The sequence below is a fragment of the Danio aesculapii genome, chromosome 21 (assembly GCF_903798145.1).
Source record: "Danio aesculapii chromosome 21, fDanAes4.1, whole genome shotgun sequence".
NCBI lineage: Eukaryota > Metazoa > Chordata > Actinopteri > Cypriniformes > Danionidae > Danio > Danio aesculapii.
Genome location: NC_079455.1, coordinates 13,220,429 through 13,238,779, shown reverse-complemented (window position 1 = coordinate 13,238,779; position 18,351 = coordinate 13,220,429). Strand labels below are relative to the sequence as shown.

General features: G+C 37.8%; 1 protein-coding gene across 2 annotated transcripts; it reads left to right on the top strand.

Annotated features, from left to right (window-relative positions):
- LOC130214636 (multidrug and toxin extrusion protein 1-like) lies at positions 1–17,696 on the top strand. Of its 2 annotated transcripts, none has more exons than XM_056446414.1 (17): positions 1–233; positions 409–510; positions 592–660; positions 737–885; positions 4,167–4,209; positions 4,364–4,408; positions 4,526–4,623; positions 4,773–4,870; positions 9,440–9,553; positions 9,623–9,690; positions 10,975–11,083; positions 11,209–11,284; positions 16,455–16,524; positions 16,693–16,825; positions 16,907–17,001; positions 17,080–17,158; positions 17,245–17,696. In XM_056446414.1, exons 1-17 carry the CDS (start codon positions 51–53, stop codon positions 17,478–17,480), a joined length of 1,767 nt encoding a protein of 588 aa, XP_056302389.1. In that variant the 5' UTR covers positions 1–50; the 3' UTR covers positions 17,481–17,696. The 2 variants fall into 2 exon arrangements, with proteins under 2 accessions (XP_056302389.1, XP_056302388.1); XM_056446413.1 differs by having other exon boundaries at positions 17,242–17,696.
- The last annotated feature ends 655 nt before the right edge of the window (positions 17,697–18,351 follow it).

Below are 18,351 nucleotides of genomic sequence, written 5' to 3'. Positions count from 1 at the left end.
ACAAGGTGCTTCATGTCACGCTGGAACTAAAAACTTTAGGAACAACAAAAATGGACATTATTAACACAGTTACTCAGATAGATGGAGACCCACAACAGAAGAGAAGTGACGATGTAAAGTCAACGTCAAGTTCAAAGATTGTTTGTGGAGGATGTCGAAAGAAACTCCAGAGATTGTTACCAGTCAGATACAAAGAAGAAATTTTAGAGCAAGTAAAACTGGGTGGACCTGTGGTAAGTGTATGCATTCTTCTTATTTCTAAATAAACAAAATAACAAAATATGATTTCTTTCTGACTTTATTGAAGAAGCTTGAACATTACATTTTTGCCTTTGTTCAAAATGTATTGGAATTGATTTGAGAATTGTCTGTTATTGGATCCTGAAAGTGTTGCCCTTCTTAATGCAGTTTATCTCTCAGCTGATGATCTTTCTGATCAGCTTCGTCAGCACTGTGTTTTGTGGACACTTGGGGAAAACTGAATTAGCCGGTGTGGCTCTGGCTATTGCTGTGAGTTTACAAATGAACTTTATTATAGTGTCTTTCATTAAAGCACTCATTACATTTATAAATTAATTGTTTTACTGACAGGTTATCAATGTGACAGGCATCTCCATCGGCTCTGGACTGGCGTCTGCATGTGATACCCTCATCTCTCAGGTCTGATAGTCAATATTCAGTAATGTGAGTGTGAGCTGTGCTCGGGTGTCATTGAATTGAATTGTGTCTCCTGCAGACGTTTGGCAGTAATAATCTGAAGCGGGTGGGTGTGATACTGCAGAGAGGGATTCTCATCCTCCTGCTGGCCTGTTTCCCCTGCTGGGCGCTGCTCATCAACACAGAGCCCATCCTGCTGGCTGTCCGACAGAGTCCCAGTGTGGCCAGGTCTCACATTCAACTCTTAGTAGATAAAATGCATGAGAAAAAATCTTTAAGTTTATTCAGCTTAGCTAGTGCTTTTATTTAAAACTCTTGTGAAAACTCTTAAAACTCACATTTACATTTGCAAATATACTGTATGTAGATACAATAAGAAGGTAGAAGTTACCACAGGTTTAGAGAAGGTGAAACTCACTGTGGCTGACTAAACACAGACGGGGTTATCAGGAGTCAAACATGCATAAGAGACACCGATCTCCAAAATGCAGGGTAACCAAGTAGGCATATGCACAACGTAATGGGCCAAGCATCCAACTCTTTTAATGAGTCTGGTATTAGGGAACTCTCTAGGGCTCGCTTAGACTTCACTAATACTTGATTGAATCCTTTACCAGGAGTACAGCAATCCTCTTACACAAGTCTAGCGAACTGAATTCAGATTGTCCGAATGAGCCAACAAGATGTGTTGGGCAATTTTAACCAAGCTGACGAGTGAGAGTGCCTTGAAAGGTTTATATTCAAAGGGACATCATCTTTCTTTGGTGTACTCAACTAAGCCATTGTCTGATCAATCCATACATAACTGTACATAAGGCGCTAATACTTGCTTTGGGTGCTTTAGGCTAGGACAATCAATTCCAGTCAGCCTTTTCAAAAGGCCAGTGGGTTTTATTGCAGCAGTGCCCACTCGCATCGCTCTGGACCTGTTCCATACAAGCCTAGTGCAGGTGTGGCTCTAAAGCAGCCCACTCTGAGGAATTATATCTGTGGTAACAACCCTAGTTTCTAACTCATAGTGCTACACTCTGAGAATGTTTTCATCTAACGATAATGGATACCCCACTTAAAGCCTGGGGTGCAGATCTGAAAGAATACCCTCTTCTGGACACTGGATTGATCAAATAAATTGTCTGAAGATTAGAGCTAAATCACTTTGGCAGTTAGTTAGCACAACATTCCTCGCTTTTCTTAAAAGCATTTTATATTCCTGGATAAGTAAGTAAAGAAGCAGACGGGGTGAATGAGCCTCGGGGAAAGTAGACTTAGGCCCAATCCTAATTCTATTTTAGTACCCCTACCCGTTCCCCTTGGCCCTTAAAACCGAGTGTGAAGAAGAAGGGCTTCAAAATTTACCCCTAAGAAATGAGACAGCACCACAGCACCTGCACACGTCATCATATGTCATCACGATCTCTTGCTTCACATGAGATCAGACGATCGTGACTGCTGTAGTTATTCCAGTTGTGCTATTTTTTGGTATTTATCTTCAAGAAATCACTGAAGGCATTTATTATGTTATCATAACTATCTAATGTGGCAATAAGATTGTAACTGTACTGCACATTTACACAGTTGCCATATTCATCTATGTAAACACACCAAAAACAACATTAACATTGTAGCAGACATTGTAAACAGCCCATTCCCAGCCACTATGGGTTTTCTGACAGGGTATTTGAGTGTCATCGAGTGTCAGAATGTTGTGGGACTGCTATACAGGAGTTATTATTATAGGTTACAGAAAGCGAAATGTAGCGTTTATTATTTTACCATTTTTAAAAAAAAGCATGATGGTAAAACACGAATGCTGTTATGAATATATTAAAACATGTGCTTGTTTGTTTTATAAGGGGTAAAATTGGGAGATTCTGTTAATTGGGAGGTCTGTCAGAGCAGAAATGGACCTGACTCACTTTTTTCTATGGTTCTTTCTCACAGCAATTAAGAATGGTCTCAGTGGTACAGATATGGCCGAAGTGGGGCAACAAAACTGTTAATTTTTCACTTCAGTAGTGCTGCACTCAAGAGTTCTAGCAAAGTCAAATGGCTAAAACCCATCTACCCAATAAGAATTCCTGGTCCAATGAATTTTGTAAGGATTTATCAGATTATCTGGGAAATTTTTGACCCTTAAATTTTTACTGGCTTTAAAAACTCTTTTAAAAAAGTAGGATATTTGCAGAGCCGTTAGTTACCTCATCCTACTTGACCTTTGAACTCCTGGACTAAGCTGTTCTTACACCATAGACCAGACTATGTTCTGAAGGTGCCTTCTTCTATCACTAGGTGATGCTTTAAAACTTCTTTCTTCCACCATGTCAGTCACTGAAGTAAGAGAGACTCCATTTGTTGCTCCCACTCTCTGTCCTTCAGATTAATATAGACCAGTGGTGAAAATTCAGTCAGCTTTATTGGAGTACTGCATGCTGAATTGGATGACAAATGTGAGAGAAGTGTTACCTTTGTCAGGGCTTACTCTACTACAAAGCAAGGCAACACTTATAAGTTTGGAAATAAATCCAGACTTTTTGATTTCAAAATCTGTGCTCTCTTTTTGTTGCACAGGCATTTTTTCTGACAAATGGTTGGGTTCCCAAGAAAGGCAACATCTTAGTTACATCTGTAATATGGATCACTAAGTAGAAAACTACTAGATGTTGTGTCTCATTGCGATACTTCAAGAATGCCAGTGCATTTTCCATCAGACAGTTCGAAACTGAGGACATGATGTTGCCCTTTTATAGTTCAGGTAGCATAGTGAACTTTATCTGCCAATGGAAGTGGTGTGATTGCACACATACCAACCCAGGCTCACTGATATGTACCCCTGTATACATTTCTGGAGAGCGCAAAATACTTTTTTTGCAGTTTTTGTTTTCACAAATCCACCAGAGGCCACTGTCAACTGACTGAGTTGACTGACTGACGGACCGTTCTATAACCCCACCCACCCCATTGCCTAAACTCAACTGACAGTGTTTTCAAAATAAATCCAGAATAAGAAAAGCCCTCATGGCCCCTTGATTTTCACCATGTTTTTAGATCTTACCACATTCTCACCCTGTTATTTACTTTTTTATTTAGGTTTTTTTTTGCCTTTTGTTTTTGTTTTACTTCTCTGCGTCTCAAGTCCTCTGAAATATGCAGTGAGACACTGGGCAAACTGGTAATAGTGGAAAAGCCTGCCACAAAGAGGTAAGCGGTCAGCTGGTAGCATGAAAAGAAACAGAAGCCTTTTGTGGCATCGTACCGCACCGAGGCGTTCGTTTTAAAGACAAAATGCAGCCATATATAGCTTTGGCTACATAATTCAGACTCTCAAGAAATACGTTTTCACAATGAGCATGTGTTGACACATACAATACTTTAGACATTGCGTCCACATGTGAAACTGATTTACTGTTTTCAACATTCTTTAGACATCATTACAATTTGGCCTTGGCAGTCCTACAATTTCCCTTCGTTGAAGTTTCTCTAACTGTTTGCGATTGTTTCTCTGTCAACAGGCTGTCACAACTCTATGTCAAAATATTCATGCCTGCTTTGCCTGTGAGTGACACTACTTTTTAAACTCTTAAAAATATAGTAAAATGACTAACAAACTAAAGAATAAAATTCAAAATGCATCATACCTAATATTAAGAAATGTGCATATAAAAAATATATTGCTCCATCTAATTATATGTTTTGTTGCTGTTCTCAGGCAGCTTTTATTTATCAGCTTCAAGGAAAGTATCTTCAAAATCAGGTGAAGGCTCAATTGCTGAATATTCTCCTTTAATTTTTTTTAATTTTGTATTCTTTTGCTTTTTTGATTCTTAAGAATACAATGCTAAGGGTCTGTATTTTATATATGTTTGTTTAGGGTATTATCTGGCCTCAGGTTATAACAGGAGCAGCAGGGAACATCCTCAATGCTTTAATAAATTACATCTTCCTTCATCTGCTTGACCTTGGTGTGGCGTAAGCAGTCTTTAATCTTAATTATCTTATTTAGCAACTTAGTCTGTTGCCATTCATCATTGTAAGGGATTGTGATAAGACTCTCTAGGCTATTCTTCGGTGAATTCTACAAGGTCAAAATGATTTACTGGACTTTCTTTTTATCTCAGAGGATCTGCTGCTGCAAACACCATTTCCCAGTATTCCTTGGCTGTATTCCTGTTTGTTTATATTCAGTGGAAGGGCCTGCATAAAGCTACATGGGATGGTGAGTTTCTGTCTGTCTGTCTGTCTGTCTGTCTGTCTGTCTGTCTGTCTGTCTGCCTGCCTGCCTGCTTGTATTTATCTATAACTTGCAGAAGAATATTTGACCTGTCTTAGTGCAAAGTATGTTTCTTTTATATATAAACATTTAAATTACATTGTTTTCAAATCATGAACTCAACACTTGTCAAGATAGGAAACATCCCAGAGCAGAGAATGGAATGTGATAGTGCACTATTGTGTTGATGCTCCAGGAATACCTCTAGCGAGCTCTTGTGTCTGAAATGTAGAAATGCATGCAAGTTAGGTCAAGTGATTTAGCATAGCAAGCGCAAAAATGGTGCCTGCAAATTCATGCAGAAGAAGCTGCACTGACCTACTTGAAGTTTGGAAATGCAACACAGTGTTTCACTCTCTCGCTGGGTTACATACGTAATCATGAGGCATTCCTATGCCCACATGCTGTAGCGATGCCTGCCACACCATATTCTGCAAGTTATACACGCACAAATCATGTGGGCTACAGGAATAAATCACAGCAAATATATTTGTGAAGCTAGGAGTCTAGTCTACATTCACACTATAAAAACTCAACATGTTGGAGGAGAGGACCAGTTTGAGACATCACAAACATCTCTATCTATCTATCTGTCTGTCTATAATTTACTAAAAATCATAATTAATTCTACATTTTACAATAAGGTTGTATTATTTAATGTTAGCTAACTTAAACAAACAATGAACAATACATTTATTACAGTATTTGTTCATGTCAACATTAGTTAGTTCGTTACTTCTGTGTCTTAACTAATGATAACAAGCATTAATTTGGATGTTAATAATGCATTAGTAAATGTTGAATGGTGATTAATAAATGCTGTACAATATTGGTTCATGTTAGTAAATACATTAACGAATGAAACCTTATTGTAAAATGTGACTTTAGTTTTTTAGACTATTTGTTGGCTAATGGTGGTCTGTGCAAAAAAGAAAAAACATTCTAACCTATTTACTATGTTTTAGTGTTTCCCCATAAGCACAATAGGCTATTTACAATAAAATATATAATTTGATAGGTGTCTCTCACATTGTCCCACAGCAGCATAATACAACTATAGTATAGAACAATGTAAATTGTTCCATAATACTTTATTACATTTAGTGTCCATCTCATAATAAACACAATAGTTACTTTCCCTGGTGATTAGATACTTTTATAATGATGTAACTGAGTTACTAACTCAGTTACTATTTGTGAGTAGTATCTGCCTAACACTGTAAATGAAACCCCTGAACAGTAAAATACATATACATTTATTCATTGTACACAAAAATCAATGTTATTTAAGTACGCCTCATTGTTGATTGGTTTGTCTTGATTCATATGACTTTCACTTTTAAGTTAGTATCACTATGATATCACTTTTGAGTAAGTCTAGATTGTTCAATCACTGGATACATCTGAGCATCACTAGTCTGCACTTTTCTGAACATTCAACTTTAAACATACCCTTTATCCAGCACAGGCAAACAGAGACTGTGTGCCTCAGGCCAAAGAAATTGCATCAGTTAGCAAATGCGACAACGGTTGCTATGTGAAAACTATTTCTTTTCAATAACCCCTTAGTCCAGACTTGTGGTGCCTTCATCAACAATAAAGTCTACTCTTTCTTCACACTTGCCAAGATCATGCCAGTGAAATTAAGATTTGAAATTAATTATGTGAGTTTATTTTTATGGTTCACAACACCCAAAGGGGCATCTTGTAAAAATGTCAAAGCCACCAGATACTCTGAAAGAACAATGAAAAATAGTTTGGCTTTATGCCCTGAACAGTTTGCTGGCAAACTGCCCTCTTCCGATAGCATTACTGAGTAATAATGGGACAAAAACTCAACCAGAGACCATTTCCTTTCTTAGCTGTCTGAGAGGTGATGATGGGCCTCAGGTCCTCCTTTGTCCCACATACTGTAAATGACAGTGTTTGAGATACCTCTGCCCAAGAAGGGGCATTTTGTAGAAATTTCCACATCAACAGATGCTCTGAGAGAGGAACTCCTTTGTAATTTGGGGTTGATTGACTTGGTGCCTTGAAACAGTTTGCTGGCAGGGTGCCCTCTTCCGATTGCATTGCTGAGTGAAAACAGGACAAAAACTCAACTGGAGATCACTTCATTTTCTTCACTGTCTGATAGGTGATGATAGACCTCAGGTCCTCCCTGGTCCCAGATAACAAAGAGTGTGTTAGAAAACTTATGCCCAGTTTTTATAAAGGAGATGTGGTCCACCACACTAGCCTTCTGCTCTTCTGCACTGGCCCTGACAACACCATCTCTGGAAACCAATGAGGGAAGAACTACTTGAATGAATCAACAATAGTCATGGCAGCACATGTTGGCCAAAAGAGTTGGTGTGTTCACATGTTTCAGACACTAGTCGGCATCAGGCAGGCAATAATATTGCATCCACACTTGATTTTTTAACTTCTATTCCAATGGAATCTACTAGAATTAAAGTGCCCCCAGGTCATAGTTTGGTTTTAGTAGTGCCCAACAACAGGCTGGTATGCACACGAGGTCAAAAACACTTTCATTGTCTTAAAATATGCATTATTCTTTACTTAATTATTCAACCACTCCCATATTATTTGTTTAAAAAATCCATTTTCTGAACTTCTTTGCGTAATGCTAATCTGCTGTGATTGATCTAAAAACCTAGTCTGTTATGATTGGTCAACTGCATGCAGTGCCATCATGGCTTAACTAGAAGCAACCAGCAGCCAGGGCACAGAGTACAGTATATATATGGGCCCAGTGTAGGATTGTACTGATACAGTGATGCAGTTCAACAGCAAATTGCTTTATTCATCATTCCTCAAACTCCAAGTAATAACAACCACACACATTCGGTATTAATTAATAATTTATGCAAGCTCATTGGAAGTTTGTGCTGGTTGTCGTGGCTCAATCAATAAATGAAAGAAAAGTGAATGGGTTCATAGCGTAGTGCTTTTTGTGTCCGGTGTAAAAGCACCACTGATGGTGCTTTTACACAAGCTATATTGACAACACGCGCCATGGGAGCACAAGGACAGACGTGCACTAAAATTGGTATAAATGTTCAGGCAGTTTTAAACATGATTAAAGCTGTTTAAAGTTAACCAGAGCTGTGCAGAACGAACACAACACACAAGCTGGTGCAAATAAACTGTGTACTGACAAAGTCCTTGTCAAAATCGGACAAAGCCCCAGGTGCATGAGTAGTCTGTAGTGCAACACAGGCTCATTTTGAAAACGTAGCCCCACAGATGTTTCTGGAGACAGCGAATTACGTAGGCGGAGGTACTTATGGCTGCATTTCATTTCCTTAAACGAACGCTACGAGGTGGTGTGACGCCGTTCCTTTTCACGCTTACCAGCCGACTGCTTACCTCCGTATAGATGACATTCCGGCTGCAACCAGTTTGTCCCTTTAGCACGCCATGTCCGTTAGCAGGTTTGAGATGCAGAGATGAGTTGACCACGAAGACGGGGGTTCGAGTCTGGTGAAGAGCGGTTCCAGAAAGCAGGTAAGACAAAAACAGAATCCAAAATATAAAACAAACAAGTGAATAGCAGGGTAAGGATGTGGTAAAATCTTAAAACGTGAAAATGAAAAAAAAATTCAGACGAGGGCTTTTATTTTTTTTGGATTGCTTTTGAAATGTGTTGGTTGGTTTTAGGGAGGTGGGTGGGCGGGTCAATTGATAAAATTTGTTGGGTTTAGGGAAGGGGGAGGGTGGGTCAGCCGATCGTTTGCTCAGTCAGTCCGTCAGTCAGTCAGAAAGTCTGTCAAAAAGTGAGTCCACAGTGGCCTCTGGTGGGTTTACGTGAGAACAGCAGGCGCGAATGGCACACGCAAGGGAAATTTGAGATCTCAAAAAGCGTACACAGCGACCTCTGGCGGATTCGCGAAAACAAAAACTGCAGAAAAACGTGCCGCCGGGACGTATTTTGTGGTCTCCAGAAACGTCCGTGGAGGTATGTTTTCAGAATGAGCCTGGGTTGCTTTAGCGCTGATCGAATCCTGCATTCTAGAGTAGGCTGATATAGTAATCATCAGCAAAATGACAGGAACACAGCACAAGGTTGGGGTTATACTGTGATATCATTGTGAAAATAATCTTAAACCAATTAATCCTCATCTCTAGGCAGTAAAAAAAATATTTTCACAGAGCATAGTATCTTGACGCCATGATGTAATCCAACCCCCATAATCTACTATAGGGAGGGGACTTTCGAGTTTTCCCAGGCCTGTGCACCCAACAAGTGGGCAGAGCAATGTTTCGTTCAGACAAGTTAAATGACTCTGAGTCGACACTTTGGACAGTCAATAACATTATACATGGCACAGTTTCGGATTTAAACCTCAGCTGGATGTTTTCATTCACTTAGAGCTGTGCTGCACCCTGCATGGAATGTAATTTTCAAAAACCTATAATTGGGGCTCTTTGATTACTGTGCATCAAGTACAGTGTCATCTACGGGTACTTCTAGGTCTCACTTCTTGGTTATTTTTCTCTGGCTTCCATTAGGCTGGTCTTGTGACTGCCTGCAAGAATGGGGTCCATTCATTCACTTGGCTGTTCCCAGCATGCTCATGCTTTGTGTCCAATGGTGGGCATATGAGATTGGTGGATTCCTGGCAGGTTTGCTAATTGCATTTAAATTGTGTCCTGAATACACTGCACTTGTTCTGATATGTTCTGTCATTACAGGACTCATCAGTGAGGCTGAGCTGGGAGCCCAGTCGATTGTATATCAGCTGGCCACTATTGCATTTATGGTGTGTTTTTCTTCAAGATATTAGTATCACATATCAAAATCAAAGTCAGCATTACTGTCAATTCTACCAGAGAATTTAAATTACGTTACTCTCTGAGCCACAACTACATACAGATAACACAGTCCTGGGAGAATGTTCAGTTTCCTGACAGATAGATATAGATATAGAATAGATATAGATATAGAAATGGAAAACCTGTTGTAACAGGAATTGGAACCTGTTGACAAAACTGTGAACCAAGATATGTTGACACTATGTAAATGGTCAACAGGAGAGGGTCACACACTTTGTGAAGTTTATTTATAAACTCATTTAGGATCACATGCTTATGACTAATTATGGCTTGTCCCGCATTAGCCAATTCATGATTCACCAATCAGATGATTCCTAAGTCACCATAAATAACCTAAGCTTTATACCACAGTTTTCTTTGTTTTGAAGAATCCCCCCTTCCACCCCAACTCCTCCTCCTTTCCTAGATGGGCGACACAGCAGCCCAGTGGTCAGCACTGTTGCTTTACAGCAAGAATGTCACTGGTTCTAGTCCTTACCAAGCCAGTCGATGCTTCTGTGTGAATTTTACATGTTCTCCCCGTGCTTTCATGGGTTTCCCCTGGGTTCCCTATTTTTCTCCCACCATCCTAAAACATGCGACTTAAGTTAATTAACTAATCCAAATTTTCTCCATAGATGTGCTCCTAGTAAGTAGTCATCTCTTCACAGCAATCCCTAATTGTTCATTAGCTACAAACAGCAGGGGAGTTCTCGAGATCTACCTGAGCTCAAACTCCCTTCTCGCCCTGCAAACGGGAGGGAGCCACGGGCTCAAGGATCTTATGAGCTCAGGGCTCTCTCCCGGGACAGCATGCCAAACACGCTTTATATTCAATCATGAACTCTTGAAACGATAATAAAAAATCTGTCCCCCAGAAGATCTATCCAGCCCCCAAACCACAACAAATTAAATGCATTTTTAGATGTTTTTATGTGTACTTACTGTATTGTGTTTCATTTGCACATAGCATTTTGTTATCTTAGGAATGGGTGGTAAAATGAACACTTCAGTTGGTAAAAGCATATCATCATTGGAAAAGATGTCAAATTTAAAATCTATAATAACTGCTAATCACTGCTAAGTCCCAATATATCTTATAATTTTTATATATAGAGATTCAATTTACCTTAAAATGCTTTTAAGTGTTCTTGTGAATATTTGTAAAATAATCACTGCTTAAATCACCATAGCCCTTAATTATTTATTGACATAGTATTCCCATTTTTCAGTTTCCAATGGGATTTGTGGTGGCAGCCAGTGTGAGAGTGGGAAATGCTCTTGGAGCTGGAAACACAGAACAAGCCAAACTGTCTGGCAAAGTGTCTCTAATCTGTGGATGTATGTAATCTACTGATCAGTTCTCATTGCTTCTCAGGATTAGAATCAACGTTACCTTTATGACTATATTACTTTAATCATTCTAAATATTCACTTGGCTTCTTTTTTCTTTTCTTTTTTGCTAGTGCTTTCATCCTGTGTAGTTGCGAGCTTTATTGGAGGTACCTGTGATATTATTGGATACATCTTTACCACAGAAGAGTAAGTATATAACTTTCATTCAAATTTGATCATGCATTAAATATTTGACAGTTTTATAAAATATATATTAAACAGTATCCCTAGAGTTTTATTCGAAGGTCAGATATTTTTATTGTTGACTAATAAATGCACGAAAATTATGCTTTTTTCATTAAATTATCCAAAAACCACTAAAATAATGTTAAATAAAATGACATATGTGCCTATGTTGTCTTAAATGTTTTGAAGAATATTCAATTCCTGAGAAATAAGCAATTTTAAGTAGTGAGAGTTACTAGCTTGCTCAAAATTGCCTACTACTCTGTAGGTACTGCGTTTGAATTTAAACATACTACTCAGCTGTTAGAAAAGTATTTTCTATACAGTATGAATGTCAGTAATGTGAATGGAACTCGGACATACATCCACAATTTTGTCATCATCTCATGACCAACTCATGATTTTGAAGCAAAATATGCTTCATAGATATATACACTAGATATCTCATGCATCAATAGAGCCGCCACATTTGTACAGTGCTCCCAGGACAACACTCATTTAACCGCACTAGTCAAGACTAAAGCCAATCTGAAGATGCTGGACTTATGTGCTGCGTACAGGTGTAGTAACAAGCAATTAAAATAAACTAGACATAAAGGCAGAATATTTCATAGGTAAGATTTCGTTTTTTGCGTTTTTGTATGTTACGAACTTTTGTGCTAAACAAGTAACATTGTTGATGATAATAAAGTACCTTACTGCACTGACCCTAAGGCAAAGTAGCACCAACTTGCACTAAATACTAGGCTTATGCTAGTTTTGTTGAATAAAATAAGTTAACAATGTAAATGAAAAATGCAGGGGTGTAGATTTAGGGTGGACGGAGAGGACGTGTTCCCACCAATATCCACCAACTACTAAAATGTCCCCATCAATAATTTAATTCACATAAAAACATTGTGCTGTCAGTATAAACGTAGATATGCCAAAAGGGTTAAATCACATTCTCTCCTCGAGTTGCACCGCCCCCAAACACATATGAACATTGTGATTGGCTGTGCCTTTCCCTGCTGTCATGTGAGAGGCTGCTTTCAGATACAAGCAGTGCCAAAGCAACTGCGCGGGGGGAATTTTCCTGTAAGATGTGTGTGAGGTGTGTGACACTGGTGAGGAAGGCATCAGCAAAAAAAGGTGGACATGAAGAGCTTTGAAAAGTGTAAGTCACATAAACTCATGTTTGCTACTGAATGAGTCCATCTTTGCTAGTGTTTTTCACTGCTTTTACGGCAATCTAACGTTATAGCAGACTGATGTAGTCTGTGAACAAAATTTCCTGAAAACTAACTGCAGAATAAACACCTACATGTAAAAGTATATGACCCTGCCAGTTCTCCTAATCTCTTAGAGTAACATCTCCAATTTCGGTTAAAACAATTTGTCAGAAAAACTACAGCCTGTGCTCCATCTTTTAATAATACTATGAGACATGTTTAAGTTGTACGAAAAATATACGAAAGTCTTTATTAAACTCTCTCTTTATCAGTTAATAAACATTATTTTAACATTACACTTTCAGGCCTGTAACCCACTTTTTGAAAGGAGGGGTTATTTGTTTCCTAAAAAACTGAACCTTTTTGCAGTTATTCACCTGATTAATTATTCATTCTGTTTAATTGAGGTATAAATATTACATTTTACTGACATAATAAGAACTAATTTTTGCTGGATTAACTTGTTGGATAGTTATTATAACAACACTTTTTGATGTACCAAAAATATTTCCTATCATTTTGTCAAATTGCTTTATTTTTCACATGCCAAAACCTTCGTCACGAAAAAGTAAAATCACTGAGTCCACACACAGGAGTTGGAGAAAAATGGTAATATTAGAAGAAAATATTAATTGGCGTTTAGAGGTTTTTGCATCTAAACTCTTCAAATATGAAAATATACTTATTTTTAAAATACAATTTTTTTATCATAATTTTTTGGGGGAAATCTGTTAAAACTTGATTTAAATCAAAAACTGAAGCCTATTGGCAAATAACAAACTAGCCAGTGCATTCAACCTTCCTCTGTGAGAATTTGGCCGTTTGAATAATTAGATAAATTCAAACATAATAATAATCCAACTTTTGGTCTTTCAAACCACCTGAACCCCCTTGGCTATGCGCCTGACTATTTAATTTAACTTATTAATTTATGAAGAGTGGATTAATTAATAATATATTTTAATAGCAGATAAATAAATAATAGCAATTTATTTAAAAAAAAATACAGTATTCATTCTTGGCGGGGGTGTGGGGGGATTGTAATCACTCGTCCCCACCAATGTCAAGTGCAAACCTACGCCCTTGGAAATATGACAACAAGATGCTGTGGTGCTAGAAACTTCACAACAAAATTCTCAGAGTAAAATTTACTCAGTTTAGATAGTATTTGGTCCCTCTCTAAATTGAGTTAAATTTACTCAAGTTAATGAGACAATGAAAGGATTAATTAGGTGATTGAGAACTGATGATGAAGACCAGCTGTAAATAAGCAGAGGTCATTAAGCAACTCTACAAACAGCAGCATTATTTATAACCAACCTGTTTGCCCTTATTTAAAGAGGGACCAAATACTCTCTGAACTGAGTAAATTTTACTCAGATGATTTTGCTGTGTTGTATTATTGTCGGCTAAGTGAACGAGTCTTTCGTTATGGGGATTTATTCACAAACGAATTGCTCTCTCCGTTAGGATTAGAAGTAAAAGCAGGAGAGGGGTGTGTTTCAGGACATGGATTAGATCAAATTTAACAGAGAGGGGGATAATACATTTTCATGCACACAAACAGAGCCGGCCCAAGGCATAAGCAAACTAAGCGGCTGCTTAGGGCCCCATGGCCACCAGGGGGCCCCTAAGAGTGCATGAAATGACTGAGTGACTTTCATTTTAGTTTTAGTTTGTTGGGTTGTGGATTAGGGGTGGGACAAAATATATGCCAATTTATCATGTTATTTACAGCCGCGATACATACTCTGGCGCCAAGTAACGATATTTATCTAAACTTACAAAAGATCTTAATTAATTATTCAGTCTTTCACACTGACTGCAGCAGTTTACCACTTTAGGTACAGTCCACCCAGCCGCCACCAGGTGGCGCTTCCCGTAAAGGCAAATCATAGTTTGTTTGACAGCTGTGCGCTTGTTTTACATTGATGCAATTCTATGAACGTGTTAATAAAAGAAAGGCATCATAACTTTTTGATGCATTTTTCCCCTTCATTTACAAAAATCGTGATATATCGTGGCTGGTTTTCTTGTGATCTATCGATATATCACAGAATCACCGATATCGTGATTGAAGCAACAGTACACGGCACAGTAGCAAAATGCTTCATAAACTTGGTGATAAAAAATAAGCTTCTGATTTATACATTTGGTTCAATTTTCTTATTACACAGCCATGTACTAAGGATCATTGTCTTGTTTCTAGTCCAAATATCTAAAAATTCTTGAACCAATTAACATTTTCTAGACAGATTTTTATGAAAAAAAAACATAATTTTGACAAAAAACTCTATTATCTGCCAATTAGGGAAAATTAAAGATTATTGTTTTTGGTTTTAAATAAGATTATTTTACTTATCTCATTAGCAGATTAATTTGTTTGTTTTACAGAAAGAAATCACTTAATTTAGAATTATTTCTGAAAACTGAAAAAAAAATTGCAGATATTTAGTAACATGTTAAATGCGAATGTCTAGAAAATGCTTCCTTTTTTAATTTGATGAATTTTTTTAATATTTAAACTCCAAAATACAACTTTTTTCAGTGTTTACATTAATCAATTTTGTTTTAATTATTGTCACTATTTTTAACTGTTTGGCAGCTTTTTGTGACTGAATAATAATAATAATAATATAAGTATGCTATTGGCTACTTCCAGCTGTTTTTTTTTTTTTCTGTCAACATTAATTACAGCTCAGATTAATGTTTTGTGTCTAATTGTTTAGTTTTGTGGTAGTCATGTTTAAAGTGGGATCAATAGGCAGTTGTTTGTGCAGTATAATATTTAGAATTGTCTTAAAACATATATTGTATGATGTAAGCAACACAGCTAAAGCAAATAAAATCGATAATGCATGTTTTGAATTGAAAGTGTGCGAATAATGAAGGATCGACGATAATTTGTCATATTGTTTGCACCAAGGAGGCCCCAAATAAAATCCTGCTTAGGGCCCCCTGAAGGCTTGGGCAGCCCCTGCACACATACACACTGTAACGGGGAGGCTGAGGCAATGTTAGAATCCATATGCGGAAGTTTAATAAAGGACTTACACAGAGACATAAACAGGGAAACAGGCAGAGAATTGGGAACAGGTGAGCAGTCCAGATCGTTCAACATACACAAGGGCAACCCAAAAGACATTAGTGGTAAGGCAGGCAATCGATCAAGGCAACAACAATCAGTCTAAAACAGATCAAAAGGGCAATAACAAGGAACGTACGTGAGGATAACAGGCCAGGTCATACACAGGTAAGCAGTCAGGAAAGTCACATGGAACAACGCTCGGTAAGGCAGGAAAACTGGCAATACTTCGCGAAGTAACGGTGTCTGATTACTCGCTGAAATATGCTCCAAACAGGAAGTGGGCGGAGTTGAGTAAGTACTCAGGCAAGGGCTCCCTCTGCTGGCGTGGCATTACACACACACTCTTTGTCGGCAATGCCCTTGCGGTACCCTGTACTAAAATGGCGACTCTATTGACGCATGTCTTTCAATAGACAACAATAGCATAGACGACATCTAATGTCGACAATAATTATGTCATCACTCCTATTCAGGAATTCTCTCATGTTGCATCATGGGATAGCGTAGCGTCCATTCGCACTTCAGAATCTCGCCGGAAGTAGTTAGGTCATCCAGGTACTTCTCACATACTGTTTTTCGAATTCTATGAATTCGGACATACTACTCGGCTCGCATACTGTTTTAAGCATACTATATAGTATGGAAGTATGCGATTTCAGACTTGTCCTGTATCACCATGCAGATAACATCATTCATTCCTAAGTTTGCTTTGTTTGTTGTAAAAATGCGCCCCCCTAGTGGCAGATATTACATATTATGCCTTTAACTGAATACTTATTTCTTACAGCAACAGATGTGTGTGATTTTGACAACTTTTTCGCTGTGTCTGCAGAGAAATAGTGCTCAGAGTATCAACGGTCATGATCATGTACAGCTTCTTTCATATATGTGATGCCATTGCGGTAGGCTTTTGATTTTTCATTATTCTGTGAAATTGTGAAAATTGGATTATTAAAAATAATAAAATTATTAGACTTTATTCTTTAAAAAATCTATTATTCAGTGTTTTTCAGTGTGAAATTCTGGTTTCTGTTTCATGATTCTGAGGGTTATATTTTTATTTTCTGTAGGGCATTACAGGTGGTATTGTCAGAGGTGCTGGAAAACAGCTGATTGGTTCTCTCTGTATCATTGTGGGATATTATTTAGTGGGATTCCCAACTGGAGTGTCTCTGATGTTTGCACTCAGCATGGGGATAGTTGGTAGTGACTTAAATGTATTTAGCTAATTGAACTATTAAACTCAAGTGCTTCCATCAAACTCTCCTTGTTTTCTCTTGCTAGGTTTGTGGACTGGGTTTTTTGTATCTGCCTTCACACAGTGTTTGTTTTTCATCATCCTCATTTGCAAAATGGACTGGGAAAAAGCAGCTCAAGAGGTGAGCTATTGTTTCATCCCTATCTATGTAATCTGTTTTTAGAGATGATGGCTAGAGTTTTTGTCTTCTCGTTTTCAGGCTTTGATCAGAGCGGGTGTTCAAGTCACTGAGACCAAAGAGGAATCCTTTGGTTTGGAAAATAAGGGTTGCACTGAAGGTACTGTCTGTCTGTGCTGCTCTATATGATGATGTTTATTATGTTTCTTTCATCGTGGACTTTTCTGTTGACTCATTATTAAGCAGAAGCAGCACAGAAGTCCCAGCACACTGAAAAAGGCCAGACAGATGCAAACACAGACCTGGAAGGACTCAGTAAAGGAGGAGGAGGAATATCTGGGGCTGGTGCAAAGACCACAGTTGGGGCGGTTTTGACCACCAAACAGCTCGTTGTTCGTCGAGGGCTTGCGGTTTTCTTCATGCTGCTTATATTAGCTGGAGGAATTGTGTTAAATGAGGTGCTCATTAGATTTCTTAAATAATAATAATTAATGTTTCTTCATCATTTAGCCAACATTTTCATGCTATCTTTTTATTGTTTGTTGTTGCTTTGAGTATTGAGGTTACAATTGGAAGAAACCAATTTCTTGCATTCCAGCTTATCTTCAGCTCATTTAAAAGATGCTTTATGATCAACTTTTCTGAAGTTACTACTTGCTTTTACCAACCAGTCATTCTTTGCACTTAAAAAAAATTGTTCTGCTTCTTGGTGTATGTTTGTAACTTTCTTCAGGTTATTTGGTAAATGTACAAATTAGAAACCCTTATCATTAGTGACACCAGTGGCTGATAAGTAAACTGCAGCCAGAAACTTATCACTCGTGATCACTCTTCTGCACAAGTAGCATAGGCTAGTAAGTCTTACAGTACTTGCAGTCCCCTGATATACTCAAATAGAAAATGTTTGTTGAAGTTAAAAAATTGAGTTACTTACCAGCAATATACTTTTAATGGATATCCAGAAATTCTCAATGAATAGTGGCGGTTCTAGTTTAAATGGCACCCTGGGCGAAACCACCCTAAACATACCCCCTTCCAAATCCCTCAAGAAATAAAAACACTATGTGGTTGACTTTATTTATTCATTCATTTTCTTTTTGCCTTTGTCCCTTTATTAATCCAGGGTCGCCTCAGCAGAATGAACCGCCAACTTATCCAGCACGTTTTTACGCAGCGGACGCCCTTCCAGCCGCAACCCATCTCTGGGAAAGTGGTTGACTTTATATATATTTTAAATATTTAAATATATATTTGAAATATATACATTTAAAATAATTTTTAAATATATTTCAATATATTTATTTATTTTCAATAAGATAACAATTTGTTTATTATTATTATTATTATTATTAT